General features: G+C 41.4%; 1 protein-coding gene and 1 pseudogene across 3 annotated transcripts in view; one reads left to right on the top strand and one right to left on the bottom strand.

Annotated features, from left to right (window-relative positions):
- LOC306647773 (NADH dehydrogenase [ubiquinone] 1 alpha subcomplex subunit 1-like) overlaps positions 1-18,401 on the bottom strand; it is a 442,780-nt pseudogene that overhangs the window by 5,388 nt on the left and 418,991 nt on the right. The window lies entirely within an intron of this gene.
- The window catches only part of TENT4B (terminal nucleotidyltransferase 4B), a 65,024-nt gene that overhangs the window by 29,660 nt on the left and 16,963 nt on the right, over positions 1-18,401 (top strand). For both annotated transcript variants that reach the window (XM_079117289.1, XM_079117290.1), the window contains exon 2: positions 18,217-18,340. In XM_079117289.1, the coding sequence (XP_078973415.1) occupies positions 18,217-18,340 (124 nt within the window). The remainder of the gene's footprint in view (positions 1-18,216; positions 18,341-18,401) is intronic.

The following is an 18,401-nucleotide window of genomic DNA, read 5'->3' as shown; positions in this document are numbered from 1 at the left end:
AACCCCAACCCTTTACTTTATATTTTATTTTGAGACAGGCTCTAAGTTGCCTAGGCTGGCCTTGAACTTGCCATCCTCCTGTCTAAGCTAGGATTGCTGGGATTACAGATATGTGCCTTGGCACCCAGCTTCATATTACTTTTTTCTTTGTACTAGGGATTGAACCTGGGGGCTCTTTCCCACTGAACTACTTCCCCAGTCCTTTTATATTTTGTATTTTGAGATAGTCTTAGAGTTGAGCTGAATTGCTGATGGTCTCTAAGTTACTGAGGCCACCCTGGAACTTGCAATCCTCTAAGTTGCTGGGATGAAAAGTGTGTACCACCACACCCAGCTTCAAATCACTCTTGAATATGTTATGGAACCTATGTAAGAATGGGTCAGCAGATTTGCCCTCTAAAGATAGTAAGATTTTAAACTCAGTTGGTCCTTTGGTTTCTGTCTCAGCTACTCAACTCTGCTGTTGTAAGGTGCAAAAGTAGCCACTGACATTATGTATCAAATAAATGAGGGAGGCTCTAGTCCAATAAAAATTATTTATGTACACTGCAATTTGAATTGTATATAATTTTCATGTGTTCCCAGTATAATTTTCTTTTGACTTCTTTTCAGCCATTTAAAAATGCAGAAACTTTCCTAGCTTGTGCTATGTGAAAACTGGCCTGGTTTGGCCTTGTGAGTATGGTTTGCTGACCTCTTGTGTAGAGGAATTAGTGAATGTTGGTGGTGTGGAACCATGTGGTACTTGAGTTATTTGTTGAAACACGTTGGTGTTCTTTTTGGTTCAGGCAAAGGGCCAAAGAGTAAAAGAGTCAGGTTGGTGAAGAGGGATGACAAGCCCTTAGTAGTAGATCCTAGAATTTCAGATAGTATGTGTGTCTGATGTAGCAAAGATTAAGTGATCGGACCAGGGCCTGGCCCGGTGCTTAGCATGCCATCACCTTCCATAAGTGTTGGTGGGAATGTAGGTAACAAGGAGTGGAGGGATTTCTGAACATATAAGGAGGATGGCTGGTGTTGCCTTAATATGACTTTTGTGTTGTGGACTTGTTTTAGAGAAATGCTTGTCATACCCTGTCATTGCCCTTGTGTGTACGTGTGTGTGAGTTCAGGGAAACCAAAGCCTGAGTAAGGTGGGGATTTGAAAGTATTGTGTTGGTGCCGTGGAGCTGTGGAGTGGACTTTGAACGTCCCTGTTTTACAGACAAGGGAATGAGAATGAGGAAAGTTGGTATCTTAATCTGTTTTGTGCTGCTGAAGCAGAATGCCTGAGATGAGGTAATTTACAGAGAACAGAGATTTATTTCTTACAGCTCTAAAGGCTGAGAAGTCCAAAGTCAAAGGGCCTGTATATCTCTGAGTGCCACTTTGCTGTGTCATCCCATGGAGGAAGGCAGAAGGGCAAGAGAACAAGCATGAGAGCTCTTATCTTATGCGCCCTCACCAGTATTGTCCTTAGTGCCCTGTTCACTGCAGTTGTGGCATTTGCTAGCCTGCTCCTCCAAATTCTTCCAGACTGTACCCACTACCCAGTTTCAAAGCCATTTCAGCATTTGGAGATTTTTTTAAAAAATATTTTTTAGTTGTAAATGGACACAGTGCTCCACCACTGAGCTATGGCCCCAGCCCCTGAGATGTTTTTTAATAGCAATAACTCTACTCTCGGTATAAAAATTTTTATAAGTCAGGGTCTCCAGTGGGGCAGAACCTATAGGCTGTAGATAAGAGAAATAGAAGAGAAGGGATTTCTTCAGAGATTTGGTGCATGTGATGTGGAGGCTGAGATGTCCCATGACAGGCTGTCTACAAGCTAGACACCCTGGGATGCTGGTATTAACTCTCTTCAGTCCAAGTCTGGAGGTCTTAGACCCAGGGAGTCCAGCAGTAAAACTCTTAGACCAAAGGCCTGAGAACCTAGGGGGCTGGAGTTTAAAGACCGAAGAGCCTGGAGTTCTGATGTTCAAAGACAAACCCCTATGGTCCTACTGGTTGCTGTGTTCAGCTGAGGAGATCTATTTTCAGATTTGGTCCTGTCACTGATTTTATGGTTGTTAGAGAATAGATTATTCTCCATTAAAAAATCTTATAATTAGAAATTAACTTCCGCCTAGTCTACCTTGTAGTAGTATTGTGGATCCTTGAATCAGAGAGTAGCTAAGAACTCTTTGAAAAATAGGAAGTACTATCCAAAATTTAGATGCTTTGTCCAGGTGAGGCTCTTCCAAAGCACAGGTGCCTGTTTCACATCCATATAATTTTCAGAGTCTAGCATTAAACTGTGAACTTGGTTCTTTTGGAGAAACCCTTAGGCTCTCAGTGAGTTTAACTTCTTTGGTGACTGTAGTGAGCTGAATAGAAACTAGAAGAGGCATAGGGAGGAAGTCAGAATGATACAATAAGAATGAGCCGATAACAGAGCCCAAATTCTTAAGTTGCTTTGAATGATATTGGATGGTTATGGGTATGTCTAATGATGGCCCTGAGTTATGAAAATAGAAGGAATGTGCAAGGACCGGGGTTTGAATCCCCAGCACCTGGGCGGAGGGGAGAAAATAGAAGGAAGGCTTTAAATTATGTCTGATGCAATAACATAGCACATACTTATCATTATTAAAATTTTAACATGTACAGAGGAGAATTTTGCAATACAGTTTTCATTTTCTCTTAGTAAAACTAAAAGAGGCAGTTAATTATAGGATCTCTTCAAAATGATCAGTGTTCATGATGCATTCCAAAAATATGAATGTGTATATATACACACACACAAATACACACGTATGTATTAAAATATACATATCTTAAAATTTGGTGGGCTTTTAGGTCTCTTTACTCTGCACATTGGTCTTAAAGATCTTAGACTGTTAGGATAAGATAACTTTAGTGGGAGTCTTTAGAAAAGATTGATGAGTGAGCATTTTGATAAAGAGCTATTAGGTTGCTTACTGTAAACACAGTAGAAATTGCTTGGAATAGCACTCATTTTGGGTCTTATTTTGGAGTGAAAGATATAATTTGTGTAGAGTTTCACAGTATATGTCACATTAGTGCATGCTTCCCTGGCTTCTACAGACAGCAAATTTAAGAGAAGTTAGGTGGTAAATGAGACAGAGGTATCTAAGATGAATTTGGTCTGAGAGATTTAACAAGAGGAAACAACACAGTGCAGATGATTTTTATAAACATAGAATTATAGAAAATCTTTTAAAGTTTTAAATCTTGTTTGTATCCAAATGTCTTCCTGTGATCTGCTGTTTGGTTGATCAGTGAAAGTATCTGATATATTGATTTCATTTTGTTTTATTTGCTGTTTATTGGGTTAAGAATATTACCTAATTGGGAACATGAGGGAAAAAAACCCCCGATATATTAGGATACTGGATTTGTTTGACTTTAAACACTTTTCTCATTACCACAATATTTGTGAAATTTGGTTAGGAGAAAGCCACTTACTTACTTTGTTTTGTTTTTTTTTTTCTTTAATCATCATCATCATTAAAGGAAGAAACTACCAGTTGCTTTATTCTGCAAAAAGTAGAACAGATGCTTGTTCAAAATAGTTATTGAGTGCAGTCTTAAATGAAATTTGTCTATAAAAAGAGTACAACTCCAGTCAACTAGGAATGTATATGTACTCCTCACCCTGATAGAGTGGCAGTGAAAACCAACATACATGGTATGAAGCACTAGAGACATTTCCATGGCAGGAACAGGACCAGGAGAACTGCTCTCACCAGTATTATTTGACCTTATCTTAGTAATTCTAGCCAGTGCAGTAGGGCTACTACATCCAGGAAATTGTGTGGTTGGTTATAAAGCAAGTATACAAAACTAATAGCTTTCCTGTAATAGTCAATAGAATTAAAAGTTAATATGATTTAAAGAAAAAAGATTTCACTTACTAAAGTATCAAAACCTCAATAATTCTGAAACAAAGCTAGAATGGTAAAGAAAATTTTTTAAAAAAACTATATAATAAATGGTAAAAAAAAAAAAACGAAGATGTCACATCAGCTCATTAATTTGTATATTAATGTAATTCAGGTAAAAATCCCACTGAAGTTTTGGAAAAGTAACTTGTTAAAGCAATTCTGAAGAACATCAGAGTAAACAGGCAAGAATAGCTAAGAACATTTTGAAAACTAAAGATGAATTCGGGGGTGACTGGTTTTGTACTACAGAGTTATGTAAGAATTTTAGAGGGTAATTTGAGCCCTAGACTACGTAGAAATAGCAGCCACCTGTGAGAGTTTATATATAATCAAAGGCTTTGTGTATGAATTGGGGAAACTCCCATGGTCTTAAGTAAAAGATAAACTAAGGTATTTCCTGAGTCAGGTACTGGGGAGGCCCTTTGGGTGATGCTTGCTTTGGTGACTGTGGAGGAGACTCAGATGTCCTGCTTCTCCCTGTCCTTTTGCTGGTGGCTTTTGTGTAGTTGGAGGAAAAGGTGGTGTGGTTGGTGCCTGTTCCAGACTTCTATTTTTATAGCTCCTGGTCAAAGAAGAAAGTGACCTTCCATAGTGTCAGTGTATAAAGTCCTCGGGAAGACGCCATGTGTCTGCTGGAGCCCTGTGCCCATCTCTGTGTCAGGACTATGGGGATGCCGCTTTCATTGGGGCTACCATGCCTGCCCCTCGCCAGATCTGACAGCGGGCTTTATAGTAGGGACACATGGAACAGTAGGGACAAGAGCTGTTCCCTCAGCTAGAGTTTGGTGGTAGGATCATGGAGGGGAGCAGGGGCCTGGAGCAAGTGTATACCAGTCATTGAGAAGGGGGCCAGGTGTGCTTCACTGTTTGGAAAAAATGGTTGAAGTAGTTTCCCCCATATCTGTGGTTTTGCTTTCCACAGTCAACCAAGATCTGAAAATATTACATAGAAAATTCTAGAAACGAGTCACAAGTTTTAAATCATTTCATCATGCATTGTTCTGAGTAGCATGATGAAATCTCATGCTGACCTGGCAGGACTCGAATCATCCATTTGTCCAGCATACTGGTGCTGTATACCCTACCCACCCCTTAGTCGCTCAGCTGTCCTGTTTGGGTTACAGAATCACAGAATCGTCCTGATGCTTGCGTTCAGATAAGCAAACCCTTATTTTGCTTACTAACGGCAGAGTGCAGGAGGAATGATGCCATCCATTTGGATTTGCTGAAGAGAAGCTTAGTGGTAACGTACTCACCAAGTGAAACTCAAAGTAGTGAGGTATTTTGAGACATAGAGAAATATACCACACTCCCATCATCTTTACTACAGTATGTTGTTACAATTGTTCAGTTGTTATTTTTTTCTAATGTATTTTCAGCTGTAGATGAACACAATGTATTTTATTTATTTATTTATTTATTTTATGTGGTACTGAGAATTGAACCCAGTGCATCACACATGCTAGGTGAGTGCTCTACCTCTGAGCCACAACCCCAGCCCAGTTGTTACTGTTTTAATCTCTTACTCTGCCTAATTTGTAAATTAAACTTTATCATAGCTATGTATGTATAGGAAAAAAAAAAAAACCAGAGTATCCATGGTGTTCAACACAGTCCCTACTTTGAGGCACCAACTGGAGGCCTTGGAATGGATTCCTATAGATAAGGGGAGGACTGTTACATACCCCTGCCTTTTACCATATTTGGTTAAATAGCAAATTAATAAGTGACAGTTAAATAGGAAAAAATAAATAGCTAGAATAAAATAGTTTTTTTTTTTTAATATTTTAGAACTGATTTTGGTTCATAGCAAAACTGAGCAGAAGGTACAGATTTTTCTGCCCCTACAGACACAAAGCACTCCTCCCCCCATTACATCCTGCATGCAGTGGTACATTTGTTACAATTAGCGAGTCTATAATGATACATTATCAGATGTCCCTAGTTTACATGGTTTACTCTGTTCTATTCTGTGAGATTTGATAAGCATGTAATGGCATGTATCTACTTATAGTATCACATAGAATAGTGATGGCTCTGCCTCCCATGAGTGGCAACCACTGATCTTTTTACCTCTCCAGTTTTGCTTTTTCCATGCTGTCATGTAGTTGGAGTCATACACTATGTAGCCTTTTCAGATTGGCTTCTTTGCATTTAAGATTCTTCGTTGCCTTTTCCTAGCTTGATAACTTGTTTCTGTTTAGTGCTGAGTAATACTCTATTGTAAGATTGTACCAGTTTGTTTTATCCACTCACCTACTGAAGGACATCTTGGTTGCTTCCAGGTTTTGACAATTATGCATAAAGCTGCTGTAAATATCCATGTGTAGGTTTTTGCACGGACATATTTTTAGCTCCTTTGGGTAAATACTAAGAGCATGATTACGGGGTTTTATGGCGAGGTATGGTTAGTGTTGGTGGTTTTTTTTTTTTTTTTGTTACACTACTGTGCTGGGGATGGAACCCAGGACCTCTCACATGCTAGGCAAACACTTTACCACTGACCTATAGCCTTTGTTAGAATGTTTTGTTTTGTAAGAAACTGCAAAAACTCTCTTCCAAAGTGGCTGTACCATTTTGCATTCCCACCAGTAGAAATTGAGATTTCCTGTTACTCCACATCTTCCCTCAGCATTTGGCTTTGTCAGTGTCTTGGATTTTGTCCATTCTAATAGGTGTATATTTTTCTATCCCAGTTTTTTAAAGCCTTTTGAAATACATAGGGAGACTTAAAAGCAGAACTTGCAAACCGATGGCCTGATGGCTGGATCAGACCTGCACAGGTGTGATGTTTTACATTTCTGTCTTTCGAAATGACATTTTTGTTAATCATTAGCAGTAACTGATATTTCCTGAGGGTTTACTCTGTGCTAAGTAAACAGTAAAGCCTGTGCTAAGCCCTTTCCATGTTGAATCCCTGCAGAAACCCTCCAAGATAGCACCGTTGCTATCCTAATGGACAGTTGGGAAAACAGGCTTTGGTAGGCGAAGGGTCCACCCCAGTATGCCCAGGAAGGAGTGATGAAGAGGTGCAATTCCAGATCATATTCTTTAAACTATGATATTTCAGGACAGTGTTTATTGAAATGACTTGAAACAGCATACAAATGTCCGGTAAACATGGAATATCAAATATAAATAAGCCAGGTGTAGTAGCATATATTTGTGATCTCAATGGCTTGGAAGGTTGATGCAGGAGAATTGCAAGTTCGAAGTCAGCCTCAGCAACTTGGTGAGACCCTGTCTCAAAATATATTAAAACAAACAAACAAGCAAACAAACAACAACAACAACAAAACAGAAAAAATGGCTAGGGATGTTGCTCTGTGGTTAAGTGCCTCTGGGTTCAATCCCTGGTACCAAATAAATAAATAAAAATAAGAATAAAAACCCTCTTCATTGGTATGAAGGTTGGGAAATAATTTTTATCCTTTCTGGTAGAATGTATTTTGGGAATATTTTCCAAACGTATTAACTGTGTCTGTCCTTTTATCGAGGGATTTTACTTTATTTTTAAAATTTTTGGGGCCATACCTAGGAGTGAACCCAGGGGTGCCCTCTACCACTGAGCTACACCCCAGCCCTTTTTATTTTGTTACAGGGTCTTGCTAAGACACCTAGGTTGACCTTGAGCTTGAGCTCCTTCTGCCTCTGCCTCTGGAGTTGAGTTTATAGTATACTAGTACACATGGCCAGAGAGTGTACTTCTGAGACTTTGTTTTTAAGGAAAAATTAAAGTTGGTTACATATATATGTGCTCAGTAGTGAAAAATTGGAAGCAACCTAAATGTTCAAATATAAGGGATTGATTGACTAGTTATGCTGTATTCATATTCTACAATAATGTGCACTCATCAGTGGAATGTTACTCAGCCATAAAGAATAAAATTACAGCATTTGCTGGTAAATGGATGGAGTTGGATAATATCACACTAAGTGAAATAAGCCAGGCCCAAAAAACTAAAGGCTGAATGTTTTCTCTGATAAGTGGTGATGATACATAACAAGGGGAGGGGGGGAGCAAGAGAAGAATGGAGAAATGTTATATTGTGTAGAGGAAAATGGGACAGGAAGGGGTGGGAGAAAGAAAGGTAGTGGACTAAGACAGACATTATTTCCCTGTGAATGGTGTGAATCTACATGTGTACAGTGAAAATGTTGTACCTCATTTGTGTACAGTGAATCAAAATGCAGTCTGTAAAAATGAAAAAAAAAGAAAAAAAAATAGTTCATCTCCATAAAAAATAAAATGAAATTATGTACAATCATTAAGAATTTATTTTTAGGGGCTGGGGTTGTAGCTCAGTAGTAGAGCACTTGGCCTAGCACGTTTGTGAAGCACTGGGTTCGATACTCAGCACCACATAAATAGAAATAAAATAAAGGTATTATGTCCATCTACAATTAAAAAATTTCTAGATTTATTTTTATCATATCAGATGACATGCATAGTGAAAAGGCTTTTATGTTTTTGCACTGACTAAAATGAAATGTATAGTAAAGCAGTTTGTATCAGGTGTTTGGCCTGGAGTCACTACTGGCTTTGTTTTGATGTTATAAGGGGTGGGGACATAGGTGATTTTTTTTACCTCCTGTATGTTTTTTCACACCTGTAAATTTACATTTTTCTTTTAAAGTTTTTTGTAAATGTAGAAAAATATAGGACCTCATTAAAGTCAACCTAGTTTTATGTACTTTGTTTTTTTAATTTTTAAATGTCTTTTAAAAAAAATTTGTTTATTTATGTGCGGTGCTGAGGATGGAACCCAGGGCCCCACACATGCTAGGCAAGTGCCCCGCACTTTGTTTTTGATGTATGTGAAAATGGATTCTTTATGAATCAGTTTGTTTTGTTTTTTTGCTTACGGTTTTAAACAATCCTTAGGTAATACCAGCACTTACCCAAAAGGTCTTTACAGTACAGCAAAAGAAAGTAAATTGTGGCAGCCTTTCCCCAAGGTAAATGAGACTCTTCCAGTTTCATTATCCATGATAATCACTGTTAATAGTTAAAGTATTTAAATATGCATTGGGAGCTCGCCCTATTTAATATAAATTATTTATCAGGCAAATAAGCACCTATAGTGTGTTTTGGACATTGGGCGTTTTGTATATAAGCTTTCTGCAGGTGAAATTCCCTGCTGCTTTACCACTTCTTGTACCTGGGAAGATGTGACGTGTGATTGTATGTTTTACAGAGTAGTGCCTGTTCTTAAACTATAGCCTCTCCACCAAAAAGAAATTTTTAAAAAATGTGATATTATAATTGTGCCAATCAAATACATTTGTATTTCATTATTAAGAATATAATGGTTTTCATAGGATGAATTATTCTTACTGATATTTGGACCTCTTAGGTAAGAAAAAGATTCTGCCTCATTTATTTGTGTGTGTATGTGTTTCTTTCACTCAACAAATACATGAGGGCCTTCTATTTGCAGATTTAATTTATTAACTAAGCTCTCAATTTATTAACCACCACCCAAGATAGTTGATCTTAGTTGGGGAATAATATTACCAGCCGTTCTTCTTTAGGCTTGCTAACTTTACCCAGATTTGGTTAGGTCTCCTCAGAGTGCCAGTGAAGTTGTTCGGAATTTTTGCTGGAAGGGGAAAGAATTATTGAGTAGATTTAGACAAAGTAATGATTTCTTTTCTTTTTCTCCCTTTACCTTATATTGTAACTGTTGGAAAGCAGTGGCAGGGTTGGGTGCTGAAAGGGGCCCCGGGGAAAGAAGCCAGATGGGAAAGGGACCGTGAGGAAGTCATCTGAAAAGCCTCCTTCTGGGGCTGGGAACATGGTTCACTGTTAGAGCACTTTCCTAGGATGTGTGAGGCCCTGGGTTTGATCCCCAGCACAAAAACAAAAACAAAACAAAAACCATCCTTCTGAGCCATTGGTCTAAAAAGGGAAGGTCCAGAAATAGAGAGCAACCAACAGTGGTGTTTGAAAGGAATGTTCTAGGTTTCTAGGAAAGCAGGTGTGAAGACCTCCTAAAAGGAGGGAAAAATGAAAATTGTGTAGTCTAGGACACTCAGATCACTGTACGTTCTCTCTGCTTTTGTCCCTGTTTTCTATTCTAGGAGGAATTAACGTAGCCGGTGTGACTCTGGAGACGAGTAGCCACTGTAAATGCCCATAGCACTTACAGAAGATGGGTGGGCTCTCTACTTAATTTTTAAATTGTCAATCATGCCTTTTTTGCCTTCTTGTTTTTTAACCTTAGTGTCGATGGTGAGACTTATTCAGGGGCATAAGTTTCTTGTGCCTGAGTAGTAGAGGGGGAAGGGCTTCTTTCTTTCAGCTTATTATTGGTGATCTTGTTTGATTAGGCATGACTTTGGTCAAGTGACCTTATATCTTATCAATACTTTAGAAAATTGAACACATCATGGACACTTATTTTAAGTCTTTAGGGAGCTTGAGGATGTAGTTCAGTGGTAGAATGCATGCTTGGCATCCCTAACACCAAAAAGAAAAGGGAGTGGTGTGTTTAAAAAAAAAAAAAAAAAAAATTCATAGTTGGGCTGGGAATATAGTTTAGTTGGTAGAGGTCCTGCCTCGCACGCACAGGCCTTGGGTTCAGTCTTCAGCACCACACACGCATACACACAAAAGAATTTGTTGCCAGGCACAATGACTTGGGAGGTGGAGGCAGGAGGATTGCAGATTTGTGTCCAGCTTGGGCAATTTAGCAAGGCCCTGAGAAAATTAAAAGAACTGTGGTAGACTACTTGCCTAGCATGTGCAAGGCCTTGGGTTAAATCCCCAGTGCTGAAAAAAAAAAAAAAAAAAAAAAAAAAACAATTAAAAATCACATGTTCATTGCAGGTATTTTCTTAGAGCCCATCTTCAAAGCACTGTTGACAGGTCCTTTGACAGCATTCTGAGCCAAGTTGCCTCCTTAACTGTTAAGGTTATATGTGGTTCTTGGGCCAGATTGGCCTCCCTTCGGATCTGTTTGCGGTCCCCTACCACCTGTCCATTACCTTGGATCCTGGTCATCTCCCTTTTGTGACCACATAGACATATCCACAGGGTGCTCCCTCCCTGAGGGAGTGGTTCTGTGCTCTACAAGGCAGACCCTTCCACTCCAGGCTCTAAAGTCATTTTGCCCCGAGATTTACGGAAGTGGGGGTGGGGTGGAGGGTCAAGTCTTGGAAAGTTGAGTAAGAACCAGGGCCTGCCTTTGCAAAAACTTTTCTGAAAAAGCTGGCACGTTCCAGCCCAGTTCTATGAGGCTGCACTGGGAGAAAAGGGGGCACAGTGGAGGACGGTCACACGTGGGGTGACCTGTAGAAAGGGGGGCAAGTGGCAGACCACCAGTGTGGAGGCTGCCACAGTGTTCTGCAGGGGGAGGGGGAAGGACCTGAGAGCGGGCAGGAGCAGGGCTGAGCATGGCTTTGGTTTTGGTTTTCAGTAGAAGAATTTGGAGACCTATTAGTGCCAGAGGATAAAGAAGGGTGAACCTGGGAAGACTTCGAAGTTTCCATTTGGGGAAACAATAATTCAAAGAGGAAAGCATAATCCTCATGGGGGAAGGATGGGAGAAAGAAAAGGAATTTCATCTGGTCTTGTTGAGTGTGAAGTGACAGCTCAGTGCAAGTATCTAGCTGGTTGCTGAAAGTACAGGGCTGGGCGTGTGGGTGACCATTTCTTTGTTTCACTTGAATTCTGGAGCCTTATGAAGATGTTACTCAAATTGCACTGGCATCCCCCTTGGGTTTGAGTTGCTTCTCTTGGTGACTCTGTGTGTGTGAGAAAAATCAAGTGATACCAAAGGGCGAGTCCCTGCCACCTCAGACCTCAGTCCCACCCCAGGGGAAGGTACTGCCCACAGTTTTTGTGTATTCTTCTGGAAATTCTTGCATATACTCACACATTTGAGTATATAAATCCCTGGAAAGGATGAGTCAGGCACCAGCAGAAGCTCACAGTACGCACTGCAGTCAGGCGTTCAGTCACTTCTCCAGTGCAGTGTCTGTGCACTAGTGCTGCATGCTGGGTCCCCAGGTGTCCACCCTGCTCTCAGGCTGACCACAGAATCCCTTTAATGCCTCAGGCTCCCAGTTATGAATTCTGTAACCTTTTAGTCTGCAAGACTGGATCATTAAATAAATTTGAATTTTTTCTCCTTAAAATGTTGTTTTCTTTAATGAATATTTTTCCTTGTTATGAAGATCTATTTTTTTTTTAAGATAACAATGGTCATTAGTATCTTCATTTTTAGAAAGTGAATCTTGCCCCTCCCCAGTCAGTCTCTGGGCTTACCCACTCTTAATAGTATAGAATGTAGAGCTGGTTTTGAGGAGCAGAGGGGCTGCGCACACAATGGATTCCACATGGATAACTATGAAGAAGACAGCATCTCGTGGCCATTGTCCCACTAAGCTGATGACAAATGCATGCTGGTGGTTAAAAAAAAAAAAGTGATACTAGGGTGGAAAGGTAGAAAGTTAAGTCTCCCTGACTTTCTACCAGTGGAAGACACTGGACCTCAGTTCTTCCCATTGAATCAAGTCTGTTACAGTTCTTCCACAAAGTTTGTGATGTGAGGAAAAGTGTACCATCTCTCCCTTCTTGTCTCTCTCTCTCTCTCTCTCTCTCTCAATTCACATGTGCTGCTGAACATACCTTTCTTGTGCTCTTTACTTCCAGTTCAGTGACATTCAGATCTTGGTCGACTTTGGAGCTTTACTTCCTTCTTTTTCAGGGATTACTGTCTGTGACGAGAAGGTCACTAAGTGCTTTTGTGATCATGTAATTGGATCCCATCGATGGACATTGATGCTGTTTCTAAATATTTTAGTATTACAAATATCAAATACCGTGGTGAACTTTCTTATACAGATGTCCTTGTTCCTTTGTGGAAATGTTTCTGAAAGATATGGTATTTATTCTTTATTAGCCTAACCACCTCTGGAGAGTCATGGTAATTATACTGCCATACAGAGTGTGTGAGTGCCTTTTCTATATGTCCTTTTCAAAATCGGGTATTATTAGCCTTACAGGTTTTTTTGGTTTTGTTTTTGTTTTTCAGGGCAGGGTTGGGAGTTGTCCTGTTAGTGACAGTTATTAAGTAGAACTTTGTCAGTGTCTGCCTGTGAACTTGATGTTGGTAATTAAAGGGAACTTTTTTTTTAGTTAAATGCCTAGAAAATTTCACCATGCTGTGGCAGTGGCCTTAGGCAGGTTGCAGACAGAGCACAGTTCTGCAGGCAGCAGTGTGACCAGCACCTGAGTAGATGCTTGGAGGAGCATTGGCCAAAATGGTGCTGAGCAGCAGCTGAGGCCCCAGCGGGGCCTCTGGGAGGCAGAGGGAGGCGTCCATTGACGCTGTGGCGCTGGGGGTGCAGCAGCTCCTAAGCAACTTGTGCCCACCCCCAGGCTGCATCCTGAAGTGGGAAGTGGGTTCTTCCTTTTTACACCAAAGAGATTTGCCTTCGCTGGGCATTCTTTACTGCCTCCCCACTGAGGCTGTGCATTCTAAAATTCATTTCAATTCAAAAGGCTAGCATTTCTGCCTCTAGTCGAACTTTCCTCGAAACAAAAGTGATTTGGTTTTTTTTATGGTTCTGTTTTGACCAAAATTATCTGAGTTGCACTTTTATAAATATAGGAACTATGTTCTGGCATCTCCTAATCACATTAATTTTGAAAATAATGTACATTTTTTATCTTTTTCTTATACAGAGGCAACAGTGTGTTTTCTTGCTTTTCCTTTTTAAGAGATATCCAAGCAGGTTTTTGCATAGAAAAAACAAACTCAGTTTCTCCTATATTCTCACAACAGAGAACACCTCCATAGCCAAATGTGTGAGGACTTTTCCACCTGAACCAAGCGAACCCCAGTCCTGCACCCAGACACTCGCTGGGTGTCCTCTAATTCATTTCAGTCCTAACACTGTTTCCCTGGAGATCCCATATGTGGACGGCCCAGTCCCAGAGACCGAGCCCAACTGGACATGCCAGTTGCAAGCCCAGGTCATGTTATCAGCTTGCTTCTGACCAGTCGCCTCTGAGGTGGGGTTACTCTGATAGCCTCCTCAAGTCCAGTTCATGTGACAGAGCAGCTCGCAGAGTTCGGGGAAATACGCTCACTTAGCTTATTTTATAAAGGATAGTTCAAAGGTTACAAGTAAATAGCCAGGCGATGGGGCACATAAGGTGAGGTCTGGAAGGGTCTCCAGTACAGGAGCTCTGTCCCTGTGGAATTGGGAGTTGCCATTTTCTCTGCACTTGGAAGTGTTCTCGTATACCTTTGTGGAAGTTCACACATGTTCCTCGATCTGCAGGCTCTCCGACCCCAGTCCTTTTGGGTTTTTGTGGATGCTCGATTGATTAAATCACTGGCCATTGGTTCAGCTCCTCTCCCTCTCCTTGAGGTCAGGGGGTGGGGCTGGAGGCCCAACTCTAACTCTGTAACCCTGCCTTAGTCTTTCTGGTGACCAGCCCCCATCCTAAAGCTACCTAGGTGCTGCCAACCATCAGTCAGCTCATTAGCATACAAAAAACTATGCTTTGGAGATTCCCAGGATTTTAGGTGTTGTATACCAGGAAAGGGGGGGGGGGCACATTTGTTCAGATCATAGACGAGCAGTATTTTATAACTTCGTATGAGAAACTGGAAAGCTGAGTGTGTGCTGTTCAGTACTTGCTGTTAGAAATAACGAGGTGCTGCAAGAAGTCAAACACTTGCTCAAAAGAGGGTAGGCAAGGCAAACCTTTGCTTTTGGCAGAAGGACATGCTACAGAACCTGGCTAGGTGCGCCTGGGCAGGAAGTCCCTCTGCTTCTATCTCTGATCTATGGTGGTGCTGCCCTTCACTCTGATTGGAGGAGTTCCGGGTTACAATCTAGGCGATTGGGTAATCTTAGAATTTGGGTGGGCAAAGGGGAAAGGCTACAATTGGATCCAGTTAAGGCAGAATACTAGATTCTGAAAATGAACCACCAGACTTTCTATTTCTCACACTTAATAATTAATCGTACTGAGTTTTGATCCAAACATGGGAGAAAGTGAAGATTTCTCTGTGTGGTTGGTTGATTTCAGAGGCTTAAAGTACCATTAACATGTGAAAACAAGCTTACAAAATGTCTTTAGTTTCCTCCCTTTATCCAGTCATTATGGCACTTAAAGATCTACCAGGAGTAAAGTAGGCATTGAAAAACAATGGAGTTCCTACCATATTTTTTAACACTTAGATATGCAAGACACTGTGACAGTAAAATTACCCAATCCATGGAATCCCACAGAATATTTTTAAAATCTATACTAGAAGTTGATTACACGTATCAAGATTTCTTTTTTTAATTCAGTACGCTGTTTGAACCCACAGGTGCCTTACCACTGAGCCATATTCCCAGCCCTTCTTATTTTTTATGAGCTCTGTCTCACTAAGTCGCTAAGGCTGATCTTGAACTTGGGATCCTCCTGCCTCAGCCTTCTGAGTTGCTGGGGATTTGGGGCATGCACCACCACATCTGACCTGAGATTTCTTATTTATTTGTTCTACATATCCTACATAAGTACCATTTTACATATGTAGGATATGACTAGGTAGATATTGGGAAACTGCAAGACTTGTACTTGGTGTGGTAGGATGATCCTGGCAGCCTTGAGTTGGGGTCTCCTGCCATTGCTGTTCAGGTATGCCTTTGCTTTACATAGCCCTGCTCTCCCTTTTGGTCCTCTTCCCCCTTTCTAATACAGCGGATCTTCATCAATGAAAGAAATACAACAACAACCCACAAAACCATTTTTCCTTAAATAGGAAGATGGTTCCATGGAATATTAAATGTTTAGGGTAGTCCTGTTTTAAGAGCTTATCTTATAAACATATAATAATTAGCATGTTAATACGCCTAGAATTCTTGTGCTAAAAAGCGACTATTAGGATCTTCTGTTAACTTTGCCCTAGTTCAGAAATCCCTTTTATGGACCTTTGTTTGCCTCAGGGTCATCTGGTTTCCTCATTTACACGGGTAGCGCTGGGGACCTCACTGCCTTGCAAGGCAGTGCCTTCTGTCTGTCTGAAACCTGCTTGTGGTGGAACAGTGCAGAACGCACATTGCACCCTCCACAAAATACTTCAGACAAGCTTTTCTTTTCATTGTTGAATGGAAGTTATCAAGGCAAGGATCATATCAGACAAACCCTTTCCTTCTAGGGCCTGTACATATGCACTCAGTAATGTTTAGGAAATGAACTATCACTCAGTTTCTTAGGACTTTCACCGCTAGTTGGGCTAAGTATCTTTTGCCTGGGTTTGAATTAGAAAATGGACCTATGTAGATGCAGTTAAATTTTGGAGGTTTTTTTACTGGTTAGAATGCAAATATTTTATAGAGATCTTAGAACTACAAGCAAACTCTGATAACTCACAGCACACCATCCAATGAGATGAGAAGCACTCATTGCTTTGCTATTTATTCGTGGTCCTCACCGCTGCCATCAGCCTGTGCTGAAGAGCAGCGCGAGCTGTCCACTCTTGACTTTTCTTTCAGCTGTTGTCTGTCAGGAGCAGAAGGGGATTACCTTAGAGAATAGAGTAAAACCTGGGAATTTAAACAAACAAACAAGCAGACCCTCAAACATTGGAAGTTTAAAGATCATCCTGTTACAGAAACATACCAAGGAAAAACTTGACTCCACCAGGATATCTTTCTGGATTCACCTACAGAACTCTGGAGTTTTAAAGTTTAAGTTTGATGCAGAATTCCATGGCAAACAGGCAGAATGCTTTTGGTAAATCACGCCTCACAGCCTGAAAAGTCTCCTGCTTGCCAACCCTGCTGTACCTGAGCACACGGGGGCTGGCAAGCACAAAGTGCCACAGGCACTTGTCCAAGGGAACACAGCTGCCTACAGACAGAACTCAAGTTTATAACTTAAGGTTTTTGACTCTGTCTTAAAGGAAAAAAATGGAATAGAAAGAGACAGGAACTGCCGATTGCTTCATCAGTCACATTTTTATAATGTCATCAGTGTTCCATGTGGCAGAAGTTATAGCCAGTGGGGGCCGGGACACAGATTTTTTTTTTTTTACTTCCTCAAAACCACTTTTGGTCTTGCGTCTTTCTGCTCTGGAGCGGGGATGGGCCATGGTCGCAGGCTCCGCTGGCCTCCTCCAGCTTTCCTGCCACCTACGGCTGTACGTGGAGGGAAAGCTGGAGAGCGCTTCTCTAGGCATGCCTTCTCACAGCCCCTTCCTCCCTCACTTCCCTCCCACGGTGGCTTTCCACAGTTTCAAGGACTTTGTAAGGAGTGCTGCTTTGCTGCTTTTATCCTCCTCTGACCCACAGCATCGATTCCAGCCCATTCCCTCAGGCTCAGCCCTGCCCACCTCCTGAGACCTGCGCTTGACGTTTCTGCAGCCTCTTCCTCTCCTGCCTCCATCCCGGCCTCATCTTTAACCTGCCCTTCATGACCTGTTCTTGCCTCCAGTCTCATCCCTTTGCCGATGGATTCTTTGCAGAGTTGCCAGTTTCATCTTAAAGCACTGTTTTTGCAGCCGTTCCTTGGTCCCTCAGAAACATTGGAAGAGCTCCCCATCGCCACAGCCGGAGCTGCATTTTTGTTTGTTTTGCGGTGCTTTAGATTGAGCCTGGGGTCTTGCTGCCACTGAGCTGCTCCCCTGCGCAGCCAGACCTTAGATGCTCTTCATAGTCTGCCCTGCCCAGAGCCTGTCTGCCTTTCCAGAAGAGTCTCCCACCACAGCCCTTGCACTTGCTCACTGCCTTAGGCTTCACTGTCTCTGAACCCCTTCGAGGAGCCCTTGCCTGCTGGCCGGTCTTCTCCAGACGCTGCTGATCACTGGTAGACTTGTTCACTTGAGGCTTAACTCCTTAAGCAGATACCGTGAGACGTACTGTTCTGCTCACTGTGAAGTGCTGGTTGCAGAGCAGGTGGTCAGCCCCCACCGGCGGAAGCCTGCCTACCTCCCCTAGGTTTGGCACCTTGTTTTGTGTCTGCTGGATCTTAAGTGGACAGGCAGAGACCAGGGCCTGCACATTTTTGTTTCCATTCTTTAAAATCACCAGCAGCCAGCAAGTGTTCTACACAGGAACTTCGTAAATTTCATTTAATTATTTTGGCTTTTTGATTAAATTCCGTACATTCCAGTTTTACCTTAGCATGAGATATAACATTAAAATTAGGGTAAAAATCTATGAATGTAAGGTCATCAACTGAGTTATCTTGTAGAATTTAATTAGATATAATTACTTAAGAAACTGCTCTCTCATTAGATTGGCCTGCTCATATTTTTTCTGCTTTTGTCTTCAGTCTGCATGAAGAAATCAGTGATTTTTATGAATACATGTCTCCCAGGCCTGAGGAGGAGAAGATGCGGATGGAGGTGGTGAGCAGGATCGAGAGTGTGATTAAGGAGCTCTGGCCCAGCGCTGACGTGAGTCCCTCGTGCGGGCAGCTGGGGTCAGGGTAGGGTAGGGTCTTTGTCCTTGGTCTGG

The sequence above is a fragment of the Sciurus vulgaris genome, assembly GCF_902686455.1.
Source record: "Sciurus vulgaris genome assembly, chromosome: 17".
Taxonomy (NCBI): Eukaryota; Metazoa; Chordata; class Mammalia; order Rodentia; family Sciuridae; genus Sciurus; species Sciurus vulgaris.
The sequence above is the reverse complement of the archived record's forward strand: the minus strand, read 5'-3'. Positions and strand labels throughout refer to the sequence as shown.